Source organism: Dasypus novemcinctus, chromosome 15, assembly GCF_030445035.2.
Source record: "Dasypus novemcinctus isolate mDasNov1 chromosome 15, mDasNov1.1.hap2, whole genome shotgun sequence".
Lineage (NCBI taxonomy): Eukaryota > Metazoa > Chordata > Mammalia > Cingulata > Dasypodidae > Dasypus > Dasypus novemcinctus.
The window spans coordinates 4,593,839-4,616,230 of record NC_080687.1 but is presented as its reverse complement, the minus strand read 5'-3'; the positions used below and the strand labels follow the sequence as shown (position 1 = coordinate 4,616,230).

Genomic DNA, 22,392 nt, shown 5'->3' with positions numbered 1-22,392 from the left:
TACCTAGCAGTCATCTGGTGCCATCTTGTGGGCAACTTAATTATGGCTGATGTCTTTATCCCAATTTCCTTTCCTTTTCATTTTTCCCTCCTCTGTTCAGAGTGTTCAAGCTTGGTGGTATCTTAAAGATTATTTATTTCATACCACAATTTTATAAATTTGAAATTTTATGCCCCAAAGGTAAGAAATCCTGTTTTATAGCAGATCTAAAACTTGAGTCTGAGGCAGCTGTTCTTTTAGTAAAACATACCTGATTCTTACAATAGTATTTCATAATATATTCTCTGAAATATACTTTTTAAAACTTACTAATATTTTTACAATGTAGCCAGAAACCATTGTCATTTCCAGGCAAACTATATGCATCTAATCTGTTGTAGGAGTTTAGTGGCACTTTTAATTACATTGTCTTTGCTTTATATTTAAAATATTATCAAATCTTTGGTAAAAATGGAATTATGAAGTGAAATTTACAATTACAGATATATTAGGTTTTGGAAATTAAAAGTTCAGATTTCTCAGTCATGCCATAGAAGAAGCGTGGTATGAAGTTTGGCTTTTAATCCAATCTATGGTATAATTTGATTTTGTTACTTTTGGGAAAAAAATTAGTTTTTTAAGGTAGAGGTTAGCAAGCTTTTTAAAAGGGCCAAATAGAATATATTTTAGGCCTTGTGAGCCATACAGTTTCTGATACAACCACTCACCTCCACCAGGTGATGTGAAAATGGCCACAGACAATATTTAAACGACTGAGCGTGGTTGTGTGCCAATGAATGTTTGTTTACCAGAACAAATGTTAAGCAGATTTAGTCCATGGGCAGTAGGTTGCCAGCCCTGCTTTTGGAACTTGATTTCTTCTGTAAAATGAAGAGGTTATTGTGTTTCAATAACCTACAGATGAGGAGCTCTGAGCGTAATGACTCTCTGAAGGCATCTCTTCAGAACATCACTCAGAATTACATCTCTGAATGTAATGTCTCTATTCTGTCATTTCCATATAAATTAATATTATATAAGCCTATCAGAAAAAATTTTGAACTTTTATTTTTAGAAGAAATTTTATTTTATAAATTTATATTTTATAATAAATTGGCATCTCACTGTCATCGTATTAACAAATGTGAAGATAGTATTTCAAAAGCAAAGAAATTATAAGTCTTTGTGTAAGGAATATGTATCCTTATTTTTCCTGAACGAGCTATGTAAAGGAACAAGTTCAAAGGCTATCTAAGGATAGAATTATGTTAATGGTTGGTAAATGGATGTACTTAGAAATGTGTGAACTTTTTAAGCTCAGTTGAAATAGGAGATAAATGAGCAATAGATGGTGAAAACTGACAGTTATAGTATTTTGGATATTGTAAATTATTAGCTGCCAATTCTCTGTTTAATCTCAAATAACTCAAATGTGTTATAGGAGTTCAACTTGGTTAAGTAGGTTAGGATAATGTTGAAATACTTAACCTCAGAAAAGAACACCTTATTTGAACCTTTAATCCTGCTTGTCTATCTATATGTATGACATAGGGCCAGTCATCTCTAACTATTTGATGATTATTTCCAAATACTTGATAAAACTGAGCACTTGTCCTAGGATTAATTAGTATGTACTCAGTTTGAAATCTTAAAATTCCTGCCTCTGATTTTGCTCTTCTTCCCATGGTTTTATTCTGTATCATTTACAATGACTTTTGTGACTATTGCTGCTCCTTGGCACGTGCAGAGAGCCCGCGTGTGAGATGCTCTGCTCTGCTTCTCCCAAGGTCACCTACGAAGCACATAAGGAGTACCTGGCCAAGATGTACGAGGAGTACCAGCGGCAGGAGGAGGAGAACATGAAGAAGGGCAAGAAGGGCAGCGTGAGCACCATCTCGGGGCTGTCCTCGCAGGCGGCGGGTGTGAAAGGCGGGATGGAGATTCGCGAGATGGAGGACCTTTCTCAGAGCCAGAGCCCGGAGAGTGAGACGGACTACCCCGTGAGCACAGACGCGCGAGACCTGCTCATGTCGGCCAAGGTCCCAGATGACATTCTCGGCGGTGCAGACAGACCAGGTGGTGGTGTGCACGTGGAGGTGCACGACCTTCTGGTGGACATCAAAGCGGAGAAGGTGGAAGCCACAGAGGTAAAGCTGGACGACATGGACCTGTCTCCAGAGACCCTGGGGGGAGGGGAGAACGGTGCGCTCGTGGGCGTGGGCTCCCTGCTGGACAATGTGTACAGCGCAGCCGTGGAGAAGCTCCAGAGCAGCGGGCACGGGGCCATCAGCATGGGTAAAGGCAGTGAGGAGAAGGACAATGGTCCACTGATAACCCTGGCAGACGAGAAGGACGAACTTCCCAGCAGCAGTGCATCGTTTCTCTTTGACAAGATACCCAAACAGGAGGAGAAGCTGCTTCCTGAACTCTCTAGCAATCACATTATTCCCAATATTCAGGACACACAAGTCCATCTTGGTGTTGCTGATGATCTTGGGTTGCTTGCTCATGTGGCCGGGGGTGTAGACTTGACCTGTACTTCCACTATAGCAGAAGAAAAGGAGTTCAAAATTCACACAGCTTCTGAAGGCATGAGCAATGTTTCTGAAAGAGACTTAGCATCTGCATCCAAAGGGTTAGAATATGCTGAAATGACAGCCACAACTCTGGAAACGGAGTCTTCTGGTAGCAAAATTGTACCAAATATTGATGCAGGAAGTATAATTTCAGATACTGAGAGATCTGATGATGGCAAAGAACCAGGAAAGGAAATCCGAAAGATCCAGACTACTGCTACGACACAAGTAAGTTGCCTTATGAGATCTAGAAGTCAACAAAAAAAGTACTGAGCAGATACTGAGTTGGAATACAAAAGCAGAATAATTTCTTACCAGTTTCACCATTTGTAGATTCAGCTATGGTATAATGGTAGCGTATGGCATCGAGTAGTGTGGTGGGGAATATGGAAAAGAAAATAAAAGTATCTGAACTAGAGCTCCACCTCTGCCATGTCCTGTCTGGTTTTGCTCTCTCTCTCTGGGCCTGGTTTCCTTACATGGAAGAAGAGGTTGTGCTTGGTAAAGCGTGGCCTTCAGGGCCTCCGTCCTGCCTTGCCTGGACAACTCCGGGACTACGTTTACATTGTTCTGGATGTCTTCCTTCTGGACCCTTGATTAATTTTAACCCTTTAGGCTCCAGGCCCACCCCTATTCTGTGCAGCCCAGACTGAACTGGTGATGAAGTGAGGGGAAGGGACGAGGGCGCTTACCTCCCAGGGGAGGTGGGTACAACAGCTGAGAACACTGGGGATTATGGACAGGGAGAGTTGTTTAGTTTTTCAACCACATGGATAGGAATTTGTTCGGAGAAAGTTAAAGAATCTCATGCCTGGTGGTGAGGAAATGTTGGTGCTGCGGTTTGGGCCTGACCGGAGTAAAGCTAAAAGCAGACGGTGCTTTCTGTTACAGAGCGTGGTGGCTGAGCTGCAAATGGAAGACTGCTAAGTTTTCCCCTAACTAAGCAAAACTCTATGGCTAAGGGTTAAAGGAATTATAATAAATCGTTTACCCCCTTAAATGATTTTGTTTTTATTGTTTTCTGGGTTTTCTACTCGGCTTTTAATGTCACTGGAGAGAAATTTAATGTCTTTCCAGGAGAGTTATATTAAAAAGAGTAAATCATGCTTCACTGGCATCTTGGCAGTCTAAGAATTCTTAAAAATATATTCTGTGTGTGGGAAAGGTAGTTCTGTTTTTTCTCTATTAACTGCCAGGTCCCATTTTTTTTGTAGCAATTGTACCACAGTGATATTGAGTTGGGTACAGATTTAAAATAAAGGAAACCATGGTCCATTGTTTATCAAGCATAATAATTTCTAGGCTTGCTTGTTTTTCTCTCTAAGTTCATGTGCTGTTTTGTTTTTTTACCTAAGGTCGCAAATTATTTGGTTTTTCTAAATTTCTAGTATTGTGAATGAAATAGACATTAAAGTTAACATGAGTCTTTTAAAGAAACATTTCCTCTAATCTTGTGCTTAAAATTTCAGTTGTTTAGTGACACACCTTCAGTCTCCTTCACTCCACGGGGGACTCGTGTGGCCTAATGTGAGGAGCTGGGGCAGAGGCTCAGGTTTTCAGTGTGAACTTTGGCGTGAACCTCAGGTAGTCCATTGCCTTTCCTAGGTTTGGGGATGGTAACATCGAAGCAGTAACATCATGTTTTCAGCTCAAAAATGGTTCCTGTGCAGGGAATTACCTACCACAGTCATTGGCAGGAGCTTTCTCCTCCCACCTGCTCGCTCACTCGCTCTTGTTTTCTATGCTCGTTGTGTTCATTTTGAAACCAGGCCTTTCTTGTGCATTCCACACCAGTTCCTTCTTCCTTCTTTAGGCTGTCCAGGGCCGGGCCGTGGCCCAACAGGACAGAGACCTCAGGGTGGACCTGGGCTTCCGCGGCATGCCCATGACCGAGGAGCAGCGGCGCCAGTTCAGCCCAGGCCCCCGCACCACCATGTTCCGCATCCCCGAGTTCAAGTGGTCGCCGATGCACCAGCGGCTCCTCACCGATTTGCTCTTTGCGTTGGAAACCGATGTGCATGTCTGGAGGAGGTAGGAGGTCTCTTTCCTAAGCACTACCACTTTCACGTAGGAAAGTGGGTGTCTGTGATGAACGGAGTGAGTTGATCTGTAAGGGAGTTCTGTTATGCATAAAACTCACACTGAAGTTACTAAAACTAAACATTTAAATTTTTGATAAAAAAATAAATATTTTTCCAAAGGTTATTAAGGCCTGAGGCTAAAATCAACCCAAGAATTTAGGTTTAAGAAAATTGAGAAGCACAAATTTAAAATCTAGCATTGCCTTTTCTTTGTAAGAAAAGAAATTTAACAACAAGAAAACTCAGCTTTGGTTTAGAGGAATTTCTCCATTTTTATCTTATCCTATTGAAATTAATACTATGGGCCACATTTATTCTTGATAATATGGTTATAGCATATAGATCAAATTTAGAAATCATCTTATGTCATCTATGTTTTTAGAATTTATACTGTTTTAGTAGTTAGTGGATATTATTTGTTCAAATATAATCTGTTATACTTCAAGGGAACAAAAGCCCACAGAAATTAAATCATTTTCTTTCCTCATTTCAATATGATTTCCTAATAGCAAATATGCAACAAATCCATCAGTCATGAGACTCTCATTTACGTGTGCGTGTATCTAAATTAGGAAGGTGATGGCAGTGAGTGAGAGCAGGTGCCCACCCGCGAATGGAATGGTCCTGGGGCGTGATGTGCTCTTGACACAGGCGGGTGCTCTGCTTCTTCTGATTTTCCTTTTGGGATTCAAGGTGGCCTCTCAGCCCCAAGCACCGGTCCATCTAGAAAGCTCCCCATAAGCCGACCTCCCGCCCCTCCTCTTCTCCTTTTCCTCCTCTTCTTCCTCTTCCTTCTCCTGTTTCTCTTTCCCTTCTTTTTCATTCTTTTATTCTTTGTCTCCAAGACCCCCCCTCCAGCCGTAGGCTTGCATGCTCCGCTCTGACGCCACCACCGGCTGAAGGGAGGGGTCCTGGCCGCAGGCCTTCTAACCGGTCATGGCGGTAGCCACGAGCTTAGAAAGGCAGGAGCCAGCCCTTCCTAAAACCAGCCCAGCTCAAGGGCACAAAGCCTATATTCTGTCAGCAGGAGAGAAGGCCCGGGTGCGGTTGGCGGCGGCCGCCAGTCAGGTCTGCTCTAGAAGGTCTCTACTTTTGATTCGATTTGGCCAGTTTGATTTTAGGCTGCTTGTGTGATAGAACATTGGTTCTTCCGTTGTTAATGCTGTTCTGTGCTAAATTACCTGGGAGTGGTAACTAAGGCCACTGGAATGCCAGGGAACATGTTGTAATTAAGAGGAATATCAGTGTCTAGTGATAAATATTGTGGCCTGGCAACCTCTAGTAGCCCCTGAGAGTGGCATTCTGCCTTCTTGCCACCGATGACACCTGGGTCTGTCTTTCATGACAGTCCCTAAACAGAGTTTTACGTTAATTTTTGTAAGATAGCAGTTTATCTTTAGAACAGGGAAAAAATCCTGAGATGCTACATATAATAGACAATATTTACACCTCTAAAAAGGCCCGAATCACTTAACTTTGATCCTGGAATCATCTATTTTTTTTTTTCACTTTTTCGTCCTTTAAACAGCTCATGTTCTTGACTGACAGTGAGCTAAGTAAAGGGTGTGTTTCTTTGGGGGTCTGCGTTGTGTGTCTTGTGTGGGAAGGCGGCACTGCCCACCCACTTTGAGGCTTTTTCTCTCTTTTGGTATCATTTGTTTTTGCACATTTCCACATGCCTTGCCAAGCTGCTGCTGTGGCCTTGGTCACAGAGCAAACTGAAAATGCCTGCAGGGTAAAACTTTCATTTAGCTCCCAGGTATTTGCCTTTTCAACACAAAACTTCAGCTTTGGCCAAAACAAAGTTTTAGCGTAGACATAGTCTTAGAATCTAGGTAATGCATTCTATTTCTCAAGCAGAGGCAAAATAATGAGTTTTTATACTTGGCACAAAAACCCCAGGCTGAGATTAATGCTGCATTTCTGGTAAAATGGTATTGCGATGATGAATTGTTTTCTTTTTCTTATAACTCTATTTTAAGTGTAAATAATGTCTAAACTTCTTATCTCAAGCCAAGGAAATGTTCTTTTGTGTTTTGTTTTTCTGTTATTTTAGCCATTCTACCAAGTCTGTAATGGATTTTGTCAATAGCAATGAAAATATTATTTTTGTGCATAACACGATTCACCTCATCTCCCAGATGGTCGACAACATCATCATCGCCTGCGGAGGGATTCTGCCTTTGCTCTCTGCCGCCACGTCCCCAACTGTGAGTACTGGCCCCCCCTGGCGGCTCAGGTGCTCCTTGCAGGGCCGGAGCGTTTCCCTGTGCCCTGAGCAGGTTCTGCAGAATCTGCAAGGGAGCTGGGTAGCCGCGCGTGGTTCCCTTACCACCTCGTGCTTTCTCGCCGGGTTCCAACGCTGTGTGTTTGTGAAAACCTCCTTTGTGAGTCTGATGAGTGCTTCCGGGAACAGCCGGAGCAAGATGATTTAACATTATTTTCTATGTATTGTGTATCTCTTCAAAATCTGTAGTATGATGAGCTACTGGAATCCACTTTGTCAATCTTGGAGTTCTCAGAATGAACTCACAGCTATCACCTAATAATTAGAGTCACGAGTTTAAAATTGATCAAAATAATCATTAGACCTGTGGTCTCACATGAACTGCTTCAAGTGTTACTTCTAAACCTGATATCAGATGGAGCTGTTGGTGGGAGTTTTACATTCCTGTTCTTGAAGATTCAGTCTTGCGGCCAGGAACTTAAATGATAGAATGTTTACTAGCTACCTTTTATCTAGTGACCTTCTTGTGAATTCTTAGATTATTTCTTATTTAAAAATTAGCCACCTTCAGATGGAAAAAGCATAAAATAGAATTTTTCCACTCTCTTAAAATTTTTGTAATCCTAGAAAACCTCAAACAAGTTTGCATTAGTTGTATTGTCTCTAGTAGCATTTCATCTCTTGGCCAGTTCAACACTTACTAAATATAAAATAGGCTCTTCTCTATTTCTTTCTATATGAGATATTGAAATATATAAATATAATAAATTCACATGGCTTCTAATGTCATTTCTGTGTATGTTTTAAAATATAATGCTTCACTCTGAGCTTTATACTTTAGTTATTTTACATATATTGAGTCATATCAAAACACAACAATTCCATAGCTACTTGGTCAGGTGGGAAAGCGTGTGGAAATATGCTTCGACATACTGCAAATTCGTCCTTACCCTACAAGGTACACCTCTGCCGAGGGAAGCCTGCTGTGACTGGTCAGCACGGCTGTTCGCAGTCAGGGTGTTTCCGAGTTGGTGTCTGACTTGCTTTCTGCACGGCTCTTCCTCTCACTAGCATCCTGGCAGTGCTGCTGCCACCAGGACAGGCTGAAGCCTGAAGAGGCGGGCAGGACGTGTGTCCTCACGGTGCCCACCCTCCTCTGACCGGCCCCCGGGGCTCGGTCGCTCCTGTGCAGGAGAGCCCCAGAGGCCAGCAGGCTGGCTGGGGGCAGGGGTGCGGTCAGCGCCAGGCCTTAGCGGTGTTGGCAGGTCAGGCGGGATGGCGGAGCTGTGCCCCAAGTGCCGGCGCGGCGGGGAGAGCGCAGGGCCTGGGAGAGCAGCAGGCCGTCCTTTTCCTGTAATCCCTGCCTTCCTCTGGTGGCTTATGCCAGATTCTGACTTGTGTACAGCTTTTACAAGCAGTCTAATATTGAGACGGGGGGCTTTTTCCCCCTCTGTACTTATCTTCCACCTGGTGTGTTTCTTCATTTTATTTTTGCTTTATATCTTATAAATTGTCATTTCTGTCAATAAGTTAAATAATTGCTTATAAATTCAGTTTAAAATGTAATGTTGAATCTTTTTAAAAAATTTTGGGTAGAGCAAAAATAACCTTTGTATAAAATAAAAAATTTAGTAATAGGTTTTTAAAAATATTTTTTCCCTTTTTTTATCTTTTTTTAAAAAGATACATAGATCACACAAAATGTTACATTAAAAAATATAAGAGGTTCTCATATACCCCACTCCCCACACCCCGTACTCCTCCCACATCAACAACTTCTTTCATCATTGCATTTGATGAGGACATTTTGGAGCACTGCTACACAGCATGGATTATAGTTTATGTTGTAGCTTACACTCTCTCCCAGTCCGTTCAGTGGGTAGTTGCTAAAGGCAGGGAGAAGGAAAAAGAAGTGTGATACTGCATTTTCGGGACTTGGAGTTGTCCTCAATGATATTGCAGGGACAGATGCAGGACATTATATATCCTGCCATAACCCACTGAATGGACTGGGAGGGAGTAATAGGTTATTAAAATTAGTATGGGTTTGAAATACTCACTAAATAATAAACAGTCTTCCAAGTTTTAAGGCTAAAAGATCTATTATCAAGATAGGAAAAATAGTTAAATTCGTGAAGTAAACTATACATAGTATTATGATTTACACTGTTACCCTACCCACATTGGCTTGTTTTTTATTTCATATTGGATGTCCAGTAAAGATACTGGCATTTAGAGGGTTGACTTCCCAATTACTACCTATATAGTTTTCAGCATCAGAGTTTGGAAATTGAAGCAACTTTTTTATTGCCTGGGAAACAGGCTTGGGAATTCATTCCATTATAGAAATTTTGTTCATTATATGTCTCTCTGTATTTCTTTTATTTTGGTCATTAACTTATTGTACCTGTGCCTGGGTTGTACAATAAAATTGATTTTATGTTCTTGGAATCAATTGAAGTCTTTAGGAAACAGCCAGACCCTTTTCTCCCATTTCATGTCTAGTGGAACCTAGTTAGTGCTGGCTGCTGAGTTTTATTTTTGTTCTTGAATTTTGTTCTTGACTTGCTAAAATGTTGTAATGTAGCAGAGAGAGAGTGTTAGGAAAGAGGAGGCCAAATAAAGAAGGATATTAGAGTTGAAGAGATAGGGCTTTTTGGATTAGATATAAATGTTAAAAACCAGAAGAGAATTTTGGAAGGGATAAAGGAAACATTGGTGACACACAGATCACCCAGGAAAACATCAGCTGATCCAGTCATTAGAATCGGTTCTGTGTATACGAAGAGAGCGAAACATTGGAAAGCTAATGTGTGAGTAATCTAGTAATTTGGTTTAGGTTTGTGGTAGTTTTTCAAAACAGCTGTACATTATCTATGCAAGATGCACATTTTTTGGTATACATGTGAATAGTGATGGTTTGTGGCAGCAGTTGGCAAATGCTTTCTGTGAGGGACCAGATAGTAAATACTTTGGGTTTCAGCGTCATCCCAGCTGCCCAGCTCCGCCCTTGTGTGCGAAGGCAGCCGTCGCTGCGCGGAAGGCTGCAGGGGAGGCCGGGCTGCGTGCCAGGGACACCGTGTGTGTAGAGACAGGCCGTGAATCCGACTGGACTGGTGTGCTCTAGTTTGCTGACCAGTGGTTTACGGCATAGTCTCAAAATGAAGACTGTGGCAGTGTACTGATTTAGTGTGAAAACCTTATTGCTTTGCATTGAAAATTCAAAAGTTATAGTCTAAGATAAATTTAGACTTTCCTATTAAACAAAAACTTGGATTTGACCTGTTGACCATTTATTAAAGTTTAATGTTTTCAAACACTACTACTGACAGTTGTGGTTTTTACATTCTATTAGAAGATACATAACTTTTCACACTGGGCCATTTTTTTTTTTTTTTTTTTTTGGCGCTTGACATTTCAAATATTATTAATATATTTAATTAATATATTTAATTTCAAGAGCGTAAATAGAATGCTAAGTATTTCTGATAGTTTCCCATTTAAAAATAATGGGCCAAAGCTCAACACAGAAATATATCTTTCCCATTTCTCAGAATAATGTAGATCTCAGATAATTGACCCCTTTCTCTTCAAAAACAAACATGTTCCCCCAACATCACTGAGACATGCATAAGACCTTTGAGGAAGTTATTATGATTAAATGCCTAGACTAAACATAAGATAGATCTGTATTTAATTTGGGCACTACCACGCACCTGATGTGGCCTCAAGCTCAATTTCTTCATTTATAAAAAGGTTTTAATAACACTTGTTCCACAGGGAGTTTTTGGAAATTAAATTGTGATGTATGTAAAGTGCACTGGATAGAGAAGCTTCTTATGAATGCTTCCTTCCTTTAGTTCCTTTTAGAGCTGTTTATTCAAAATTGTCTAATAATATATTAATCTTCCCACTTACAGAATAAGCTTGTCATATTCAGAGCTCTGAATATGAAATGCCAGTAATGGAAATAAATTCATTTACTGTGAGCGATCCACTTTGATAGCAGCAGACTAAGATGGTGTGACCGTTTTGCCTGTCACTTCCCGAGGTTGTCTCAGCAGCCCAGTTTTCTGCTCCGGCGCCTTAGCTAGAGACTCTGTCCCTAGGGCAGCATCTGCCTTATCTTGGTTCATCCTCCAGGAAGGAAATATTTTAATTGAAACTTTAAGGAAAAAGAGTGATAGTGAACCCCTTGAATACCCCCCAATGTTCACTGAAGAAACAGCACTTTTGCTTTGAATATTTAAAACATGTGGCATAAAAAATAAATTTACAAATAAATTGCAAGAATACTCTCAAGTCTCCAAACTAGACCACTGGTTTTAGCTTTAATGCTCAGGAAGAAGAGGCAGCCTTCTTAGGAAGTGGTGTGGCCTGTCCTTGACTGTGGGAAGGAGTGTTATTTTGCTGCTGTTGATTTTTTTTCTGAGTTAATGTTTCCATGATTAGTCAGTTGAATCCTCCACCACATTGTTCAAGTTGGTTATTACTGAATACTAAGATTTGGAGGGAAAAAAATGAAGAAAAAGCAAAGAACATGGATCAACCACAAATTACATAATCACCCTGTGATTTTAAGTTGACCATTTTGGGCAACCATCCAGAACACTTGAGTGTTTAGAATTTAATTCAGTGTCATAAATAGTTTAATCTGTCCCAGAAAAATAATGGAGGCAGACATTTCTGGCCAGCCTAATTTTTTTTTTTCAGTCCAAAAATGATGACAAGTTCTTAAATTTAGTTTCTTTTTATTTTATTATCATTATTGGAAAATAAAGTTAATATATTTGGAAAAGTTAGTAATGATTTTTTTTTCTTTTTTTCTTTATTTCATAGCACTGATCATACTTTAACATTATCAGGATGCTTCCACATATTTTCATATTCTGTATAGCATAAAAATAACGTTATTTTAAAATTTATATTCACATACATTTGTAGTTCAACAACTAGAGAATAGGAACAGTTGATGACTTTCATTGTGAAACTTAACTCCTATCTAACTTTTTAATATACAGTGAGCATAATTCTTTATAATTTAATAAGTCTGAAATTTAGTATAACATCCACCTTATTTCATATACAAGCCTCCAGTATAGCAATATGTTCTTTTCTAGGACGGAAAACTGCTTTTTAAGTTATATCACTCAAATGTTTTCTTCATTTATTAACTTCTGAGCATTTTGAGCTGTAAAAAGGGTCCTAGAAATTTGGAAGAAACAAATTATAATATGAATTCCTTAATGAAAATTCTAGAAGGTTGATATAAATAGTTCATTTTCACCTAAATCAGTACCGACTTAGGGCTTTTGCAGCATTATGTTAGTTTATTTATTAAAATAGTTTTGTTAATCATCTGCTAGGAAAAGAGCACTTATTTTGTAAAAGAGACTATGCATTATTTCTAATACATGTATTTCTAATACATATACTTATGTATATATTTTTTGGGCAGAATTTCTATAATGAAAAATGTAAGTAGCGAGTCTAATATTTGATATTTAATTGTAATCCTGTGTTATTTTATAAGTTAATATCTATTCTGAGCATTAATAGTTGCTTTTAATAAAGTCAAGTATAATTTCTAAATATATTATTTTGTGTTTCAATTTTACATGGTATTTTCATTTAATTTTAATATTTTCCTTTTCTTGTACTTTTTTGGTCTGTCGTCTGTTTTGTCTAATGCATGTCCAGGGTTCTAAGGTTAGTATTACTTCTGTAGTAATTTTCAGGTTTTCAGTTTAAGATTTTTATTTTTTAGTTATTTATGAAATTTTTGACTTGGTTGTATTTTGAGTTTCCACATCATTTTTAACATGAGGTATATATATCTTTGATATGTTTGACAGATTCATTAGCAGTATTATTTTCCCAATCCAGTGATGGGATTACTCATCACTGCTCACAATACTCTCTAGACAAACCTGTCATAAGGTAACTAAAACAATAATGTTTCAGTCATATGCACCATTAGATCTTAACTACTTGTAATGAAAGGAAATTGGATGTTATGTGTGTTATTTTAAGATTTAATAATAATCACATGTGGATGAGCTCTTTTTTTAAACTATAGTCTTACATAACATTTCCTTGTTTTTACAGTTATTTACATTTACTCTTATGTAGAGGGTAATAAGGACTGTTGTGTTAAGAATACATTATATTTTAAAATTTTATTTCAGCTAGTCACAATGTGTTTGAGAAGTTACACAGGCAGTTTAATAATTTTGTCTATAATTCATTCATTTCTGAGTGAAAATATTTTGAAGGTTAAACCTCACAGCCCCAAAACAACTTGAGAATAAAAGCCTTTACTGATAAAGTAGGTTCAATTTCTCATAATTTCAGCAATTCAAATTGATGAACTTTCTTTGAGAACACATCTATAGCTATCCTAAATTCTAATATTTTGAAAAATTACTCAGTATACTCAAAAGAACATCTTCCATCTATTGCAAAATCTTGAGTAGTGGTGATGGAGATTTAAAAGAAGTTTTGTAGAAAACGGATGCTTTGCTTTCTCTTATATTGTGTTTTGGACACAGATTTTTAATTTATGCTAGGGAACGATACTGTGTATCAGTGAAATTTTGGAAATTAGGACTCTGCATTAAAAAAAAATCTAGTAATGAATTAACCCTTTCTTCAGTCACCGATACTGAGCTGGCATAAGGGGGTGACTAATTAAGAACCAATTTTCCAGTTCCATGCTCATTTTAGAGAGAATGTTTTTACACTATTTTGAGTTAATCGGAAAGAAGGAACGTTGCCGCATTCCCACATCCCCGGGCACTCGGCGCAGTGTGTAGAGGTCACGGGGCCCCTCCTGGGCTTCTCCCGCCAGTGTCTGCTGGCCCCTCGTTCTTCCTGCGGGCAGGAAGGCATTTGGGGGGAAGACGGGCGAGCCGTGCCAGCGTGGAGCCGTGGCTGTTGGCGTGTGCCTGCTGGCCTTGTGCGTGAGCTCACCCTCGGGTGGAGAAGTAAGAGCCTCAGTGAGAGCAGTGCCCACTTTTAGGAACTATCAACAGCAAAGTTTTACTCTTCTCGGCTCCTTGAGACTCTGAGAAGGGAGGCTTGGTCATAATAAACCAAACTAGTTCATGTGGTGAACTATACGATGAGAAATAACGTAAGTGCTGTTAGAGCTTATAAACTGTATAAGTTGCACATTTCAAGAAGCAGAGCACTTTTAATATTCCCTCTGAGAGAAATAAATTCCTTTTCATCATAGATAATATTTTAATGGAAGTGCAGCTTCTAATCTAAAATGCTTCCAGTTCTTATTGCTGTTGTCTTACAAGTCATGAATTATGTTCTGTAGAAGAACTAATGATCACGTTGATTACTTTTACCCTAGAGTCTTACTGTATATATGCAGTACCCACTGCTTTCAGTTTACTCTAAAATAGGTAAGAAATTGTCATGCACTCTAATTTGAAAATCATCTTGTTTTGATACAAAACTAAATTGCTAGATATCTTTTCCTATTATTCATCATTTATTTATAGAAAAGTAAAATTAAAGCCAGTTTTTATAAATGAGATTTAAGACTTAAGTCAAGAAATACCAATTTTATATCTTTGCAAATTAATGAAGGAAATAAAACTAGTGTAAGTATATATATGCAATTTCCTCTACATTACATATCTTAGTGAAATGACCTTAAGTTTAGTTTTTACAAGTAATGACAGTTAAATTTGACATTGAGTTAAGCATGGACTTTCCATTATTTAAGGATAAATCACAGGTAAACTTAATTAAATTTTATAACCAGCTCTTTGTAATGCGCAGAATTGTTTATAAAACACAGCAAGCCCCTGTTCACCTGAATTACCCCAGGCATTTACATGTGTCTGTATTATCATTAGTGTTTTCAAGAAGGCTTACTACTCTCCTTTATTTTTGAAGACGGAATTGGAAGCTATTGAAGTGACCCAAGGCATGTCCGCTGAGACGGCAGTTACTTTCCTCAGCCGGTTGATGGCGATGGTGGACGCACTGGTATTTGCCAGCTCTCTCAATTTTAGCGAGATCGAAGCCGAGAAAAACATGTCCTCTGGAGGCTTGATGCGGCAGTGCCTGAGGCTGGGTGAGTGCTGGAGGAGCCGCTGCTGATAGGCAGGGAGTGACGGTTCAGGAGAAGTGACCCCAGAGTTACAGAACTTTAAAACCATCATGGCTTTCTTTCCCCTTGGGAGCATTCAAAGAATTGACCATCTTGAATGGTTTATCATCTGAAATAGAGTCTTGTACATTTACAGCTTTTTCAGTATCAAGAGGACTATGATATTTCTCATGAGAGTGATTTAATGCATCTATGAATCCTATTTTGGTCCGATCAATACGTGAGGGTGGTTGTCCCAGGCCCATAAAAATATCAGGAAACCAGTGCCTAGACATGTACCGCGAGGAGGATCAAGTCGGCCGTGCGCGTCTCGTTATGTCCCTTCAAGTGAGCGGAGGTCACTGATGGGCATGGCTGCGCCTGCTCACCTGCTTCTTGTGCTGCTTGGGAAGCTTGGCCCTGAAAGCTGACGGGCCTCTGGCCAGCTCCTCGGGCCGCGCGCCCCTCGGGCAGCGCGCTCTCACCTGCTCACTTTCTCAAGACTTTCAAAGGGCAGAAAACTTGTGTTCCTACTTGCCTGAGAACCTGAGCAGGATGTGAGAAGCTATGGCATGAGGTGGGGTGGAAATTGTTGATACGCACTCTTTTCACCCATAATCTTTAAAGATTTTGCAAAAAAATTACACGTGTATAGTTACAGGGAGAAATTGTTTCTTATTGAGAGAAGCCATAAGGATTTGCGTGAAGAATGATGGAATAAAACCAACTTGCTAATTTTTTTAGGGTGGGTAGACTGAGATGAATTGTTTCTTATTCACCAGTGGGGAAAGAGTAAACATATAGGGACCGCCCTGGAACCAAGATGAGTGGGTTAATTTACTACCATCTTGAACATTTCCATTGATATTTAACAAGATTAAACTTATGAGAAAAAGATATATTATCAAAATTACATCAGTATCCAAAAGTATCAACTCTTTTGTTATTCTGAGCTTTATTTCTGAATATATCCCAAAGCTTTTCTTCTAAGTTCATTTTTATCCTAAGCATTCAATCAGGCTTAGTAGGTCTTTTTCACACATAGGAAACTTTTATAAGTAATAATTAAACACGTATATATTACTCAGTATGTGCTGCTGACTATTCTGTCTACTGTTTAATTTGCATATATTCAATTCATGCTTGTGTCAGCCCTCTAAGGAAGTTACTGTTTATTCCCATTTTGCATATAAGGAAACTGAGGCACAGGTACTAGCCCAAGATCACACAGGATTCAAACTCAGGTGATTTGACTCCAGTGTCTGTCCTGTTTTCTACTCCACTTTTCTTTAAAAAAAGAAAGGAGAAGCTTGTACATACTCTCCTCGCTTCCCTGCTCAAGATGGAGAAGGTGGCTATTGGGCGTGCGGGACATGAGCATGGCTGTTCTGTCAGCCCTGACGTGGGGACTTGTGGTCAGGATAGGCAGGGATTTCTCAGGTGAAGGCAGAAGCCTCATAGTTAAAAACTTCTAAGGTTCACTGTGAATTACGAATTTAAAAAGTTTATTGTTCCATAAGTTCATAAATGGGAGGATGCAGGGAGGCGGAATGCGGACTTCTGGGTTGGGGGCTCCAGAGGTCCTGGTGCCTTCAGTCTTTTCAGCTGTCGGTCGGTGTGTGGGCATTTTGTTTTAAGTCTTCAACTACATGTACGTGGTGCATACTTTTCATTATTACATTTCATACTGTTTTTAAAAACATTTATTGATCTATTTAAGAATGATACTGGGGTGGGGAGAGGAAAGAAAAACAAAAAGGAATAAATTACAACTATGTTTTCAACATATCAAAGTCACACAGTGCTCCCAACTCCCCCCCTTTTACATAGTGTGCTGCGTTGCTGTGAGAAACTGCTTGGAATGTCGACAGAGGCAGAGAGACAGGGGCGGCAAATCTTCCCATGGGGGCAGCAAGCCCCCAGAGGTCCCCCAGCCCGGGTCTGCCACGGCAGCTGCAAAGGTAAGACAGCATTGGCTAGGTGACGTGTCGTTCACCTTTAGTTTTTATTTACATTTTTAAGAACCAAACAAGGTGTGATTGCATCATGGTAAAGAGCTAGGGCTTTGCAACCAGACACCTGGGTTCTCCGTGATAAGTGTTGCTGAGGCTACGTACCTTCTCTGAGACTTGACGTCTTTGGGTCCAAAGTGACAACAGTAGTAATTTCTACTTCATAGTGTTATATCAGTGTGTAGCACAAAAATTCTTAATTATAATTATTACTATTTGCAGTTGTTACATATATTTTCATAGAGTTCAGTGTAGGGATAATCCTTTTTTTTTTTAAATGGGAATGCTTTTGGTGATGGGCCTTGATGTCAGTTTTTTCTTATATATGTTTATGCATTTCTTGTGTGGTGCTCTTAGTAAGTCAACAGAAATTAATTTTTTGATGTTGTAGGAAAAGAACCCTGTCACTAACTTATGTGGACTTGCATGACTCATGTGAATTAGCCATGCCTCATTTTTATATTTTGTAGAAAAGAGCAATAATACAAGGTTTTCTGATCATGTAGTTGTAATAAGGATCAGATTAGATTATAAATATATTATCACTTTGAAAAATGTAAAGCTGTGTATGAAGTGTGTCTAAACCTTTCTCCCCTAGGATCTCAGGTATGTACTTGGTGTGTTTTATTTTCTTCCATTGTCCTGTGATAAGTATTACTAACCTATCGCTGAGATGATATACCACTGAGCTTCAGATGTTCCGTGCCTAGCCTGAGGTTCAGCTGGTGAGCTTTGGAATTGTCGTGGGAGCCGGGTGACCCTCCTGCCCCACCCGCCGTCCTCTTTTCACTGCCCCGTGGCCGAGGACTCGAACACCTCTATTTAGGAGTGAAATAGGATTGAGGACTATGGAGAAATCGAAAGCCTCTTTTTAAATTTAGTCACAAGTAGATACCTAATACATTCAGGAATTGCGTTTGGCACTTACATGATCTAATTTAATCCACACAATACTTAACATATTGTGTGAGTAAAAGAGATGGAAGAGTTTGTTGATGTGGGAGGGTGGTGTGGGTGGGGTGGGGGGTATATGGGGACGTTGTATTTTTTGAATGTAACATTTAAAAGAAAATAAAGAAGAAAAATTCTAGACAGAATTTAAGGGAGTATTATCTAATTTAATCCACACAATTTTTACCGTATTGTGTAAGTAAAAAGTACTAGACTGCAGTTCAGGGACGCGGCTCTCACTCGCTTGCTGTGTGACAGATTACCTCCAGTGCGGGTTTTGGTTCTTCAGCTGTGAGAGGGTTTTGGTGGTCAGGATCCTCAGTGTCTTTAAGTCATAATCACAGCAGTTACTGTTCCTGGCTTTCGTAGTTTGGAAAGTGCTCAGCTGTACAAAACCTCACCTGGTCGTGTAGTGCAGCAATCTCGCGATGGGGAAATGAGCCTGGAGACGCAGATTGGCTGACCGGGGCAGGGCGCGGGCACCCGAGCAGGGCTCGCGGCGCGGCCGAGGGCGCGGCGGGTGCGGGCCTCGCCTGGGCAGAGCACGGCACGAGCGCGGAGCCGAGGGCAGGGGCGGGCAGGGCAGCAGGGCCTCCAGCGGCGCCTCGGCGTGGGGGACGTGGCCGCGGGGCCCGCGGCAGGTGCGCGTGCGCAGCGCCCTCGGGGCAGCCCTGACCCCGCGCCTCTCTCCTCCTCAAGGCCCCGCTGGAGGGTGTCCCGGGAAACCTGTCGCCCATCAAGGACCCCGACCGCCTCCTGCAGGATGTCGACATCAACCGCCTCCGCGCCGTGGTCTTCCGCGATGTGGTGAGTTAGGCCGCCTGGGCCCCTGAACGCCGCCCCTGCTGGCGGTGAGAGCCGCGGGCCTCGGCGTCCCCGAGGGGGTGCGGGCGTGCGGGGCCGCGGGCCTCGGCGTCCTCCGAGGGGCGTGCGGGACCGCGGGCCTCGGCGTCCTCCGAGGGGGTGCGGGCGTGCGGGGCCGCGGGCCTCGGCGTCCCCGAGGGGCCTGCGGGACCGCGGGCCTCGGCGTCCTCCGAGGGGCGTGCGGGACCGCGGGCCTCGGCGTCCTCCGAGGGGGTGCGGGCGTGCGGGGCCGCGGGCCTCGGCGTCCCCGAGGGGGTGCGGGACCGCGGGCCTCGGCGTCCTCCGAGGGGCGTGCGGGACCGCGGGCCTCGGCGTCCTCCGAGGGGCGTGCGGGACCGCGGGCCTCGGCGTCCTCCGAGGGGCGTGCGGGACCGCGGGCCTCGGCCGTCGGCGTCCCCGAGGGGCGTGCGGGACCGCGGGCCTCGGCGTCCTCCGAGGGGGTGCGGGCGTGCGGGGCCGCGGGCCTCGGCGTCCCCGAGGGGCGTGCGGGACCGCGGGCCTCGGCGTCCCCGAGGGGCCTGCGGCGTGTAGGAAGGGCCGGCGGTGCCCGACGCCGAGCCGCCTCTCCCCGCCGCCCGCCCCGGCCCCGGCCCCGGCCCAGCCCCGGCCCCGGCCCGGCCCCCGGGCGGGCCTGCCGGCGCAGCCTCGGGGCCGGGGCGGGCGGCCCCCTCAGGAGCGGTGGCAGCCACTTTCGCAAGACAACTGCTTTTTAAGCTGCTTCTCAAGTATGTGGGAAATTTGAGTTAGAAAAATCGCTTGATAACTCAAGGGAGAAGATAGCTCTAGGAGAATGTTTGTTGGAACTCTGGTCACATTCTCACTCGAGAAGTGAAGCCAAGATTGGACTTTTCACACACTGAGTAGAAACATAGTGCTTCACAGCAGAGTCAGTATCGACAGCGTTCCTTAGTGTCTTTATTTACTGGCCCCTTTGGGCCCCATTTTTCATATTTTAATTGATGACTCATGAAACATAGAAGGAAGTTTGTGTTAAATTTACATTTAATAATAGGTCAGAGTACTTTGTAGTTTAGAAAGTGATTAAAATATATTTACATCATACACCATGGTTAGCAATAGGAGAATTTAAATATATGTAATAGAAAAATTGTCAGTCTCTGTAATATGTATTAGTTTGTACAGATCACTAGGAAAATTACAAATATACCAACAGAAAAATAGACAATGGACTTAAAATTTGAAGTTTAAAGCAAGAAAGATATGATAAAAGGTCAATATCACTAGTAATCAAAGAATACCAGTTAAAACAAGAATAAAGTATTTTTGACTATTAAATAAACTAGGTTTTTAAAATGATAATACCCAGTATTGCAAGGCTACAGTGAGACATGCACTGCTTTCTGTCACTGGTAGGAGTATCAGTTGGATAAGCCCGTAGAAGAGCTCTTTTCCATATATGTCAAAACTCTTGTAAGTGGTAATACCTTACCCATGTTCATCAGAGATGCCTACAGGAAAAATGGCAAGCATATTCAACAATAGTGCTTCAGCTTCATAAATCTTGGTATATTTATTCAATAGAATAATACACAGCCATTAAAATAATGTTTTTCTAGGAAAATATTGTGGATGGAAATGTGGACATGATATATTATAAGTGAAAGCAGCAGTATACAAAGGTATTTATACTACAGGAATATTACTAAGGTATTCTGTGTGTGGACCCTTATTTTTAAAAAGTCTAGGAAAAAGTAGGCCAAAATGCTACTGGTGATTAATTCTAGGTAAGCAGTTTTATTATTTTCTTTATCTTTTTATGTATTTTTTGTACTTTTAAGTTGTCTAAAATAAACCAATATTGCTTTTGTAATTAATAAATAATAAAGGTATTTTCAAGAAAATTAGAGTTGGAAGCTGTGATGTGAGACTTCCACTTCTAATCTGGCTTCTAATCTAGATTTGGAAAAAATATTGCTCTTATTAACAGCTTAACAATTTAGAAATGGAAATTATTCAGCCTGCAAAAATGTGTTTTGAGATGAGTAATTTTTTCAATAAATGAATCATTAAAACATGGAATATATCTTCATCTCCAAAAGAAAGGGTAAGAACTAGCTTATAAAGTGTAGGAGGGGTCTGTGTGTTTAAATTGTGAGTAAATTCTGGATTGCGTTATTATGGTAGATAATGATGCTTTTCTTAGATTCCTTGCTGTTTTGACATATGCTGGCTAACCTAGCAGTGATGCTTAAAAGGAAGATAATGGAAAGAAGGGTTGCCAAAGTGGACCTTGCAAATCCCATCAAGTCATAGCCTCGTGTTCTCGACTTTGTGCCATGTGTCTGGCACTGACTAGATGTACCCAAAGTTCAAGTTAAAGTTTTGGAGAAAGTTCAGACTCTCAGGCATAGGCCTCTCAGCCAGCATGGGGGTAGTCAACCCCAGCCAGATCTTTTAACTCAGGAGCAAGTCCTTTTCCATCACTATATTTCACATTGCACATTTAAATGATTCCTGAAACTTGGAGCTGTTTTTTACAACTTACAGCATTTTAGAGGCAATTGTAGTTTTTAACGCTAAAAATTCAGCTTTACTTTTGAGATTTTGCTGAACCGCCAATAGTTACATTTAATTGCCATTTTATTTCTAAAACACACGAAATCCAGTGTGGTTAAAGGGGGAAATTTTACATAGTATATATGTTACGAGAATAAAAATTAAAAGAAAAAAAATTAAAGGACTTAGCATAGTGAACCCAACTGTAAATGATGGACTACAGTTAATAGTACATTTATAAAAATGTTCTTCCATGAATTACAACAAATGTACCTCACTAATGTGAGGTGTTAATAATAGGGTATTATAAAAGAACTATGTTTTATATATTTTATGCTTGATATTTCTGTAAACCTATAACTTCTCTTTAAAAAATTACTAACAAAGAAATTTCGGTTTGAAGAAACGAAGGTATGTGTAAATCATACATATCCACAAATGAAATATATAATTGATAGAATATAACCTTGGGGTAGATAACTATTGATTTCTTTCCTCACCAGTCTTAGCTATTTTACCTTTTTTTTTTGAAATACCAGGGGCAGGGGATTGAACCCGGGACCTCCCGTGTGGGAGGCAGGTGCTCAGCCACTTGAGCCACATCCAGTTCCCAGCTGTTTTACTTGTTAAGTATATAATTTTCTTACTAACACCTGCATACACACAAATGAACATTAAGAGATAAAATTTAGAGATGAAGGATTTTCATGGTTTTGAAGGACTGGTGAATTTCTTGCCATAAGTACATACTAGCTATAGTGTTAGCAAGAAAATTTGGTAACTGAAAAACTTAGATAAGTTGAACTAAATCTTAATCTTTAGAAATTAAATTGGAACATTTTCTGATATCCTAGTTGAAACAAAGTCTTCAAAGGAATTCAGGATTAATTATTTGTAATTATAATTACTATGAATTATATTACAGATTCAATGTGAAATAGTAGAGAGACCCATCTTTTAAGCAGGTGTGAGAAACAATAGAATTCATATCTTAATGATCATAAAATACCTAGCCATGTCAATTAATTTGTATAAAAATTTGGTCATTCTCCAGATATTTAGTGTCTGTGTATTT

At 40.7% G+C, this 22,392-nt stretch overlaps 1 protein-coding gene across 6 annotated transcripts in view; it reads left to right on the top strand.

The window, feature by feature from the left end:
- NBEA (neurobeachin) overlaps positions 1 to 22,392 on the top strand; it is a 579,373-nt gene that overhangs the window by 173,732 nt on the left and 383,249 nt on the right. For all 6 annotated transcript variants that reach the window (XM_071208160.1, XM_071208159.1, XM_071208158.1 and 3 more), the window contains exons 22-27: positions 1,767 to 2,783; positions 4,369 to 4,586; positions 6,693 to 6,846; positions 14,778 to 14,958; positions 16,804 to 16,934; positions 18,636 to 18,743. In XM_071208160.1, coding sequence (XP_071064261.1) covers positions 1,767 to 2,783; positions 4,369 to 4,586; positions 6,693 to 6,846; positions 14,778 to 14,958; positions 16,804 to 16,934; positions 18,636 to 18,743 — 1,809 coding nt within the window. The remainder of the gene's footprint in view (positions 1 to 1,766; positions 2,784 to 4,368; positions 4,587 to 6,692; positions 6,847 to 14,777; positions 14,959 to 16,803; positions 16,935 to 18,635; positions 18,744 to 22,392) is intronic.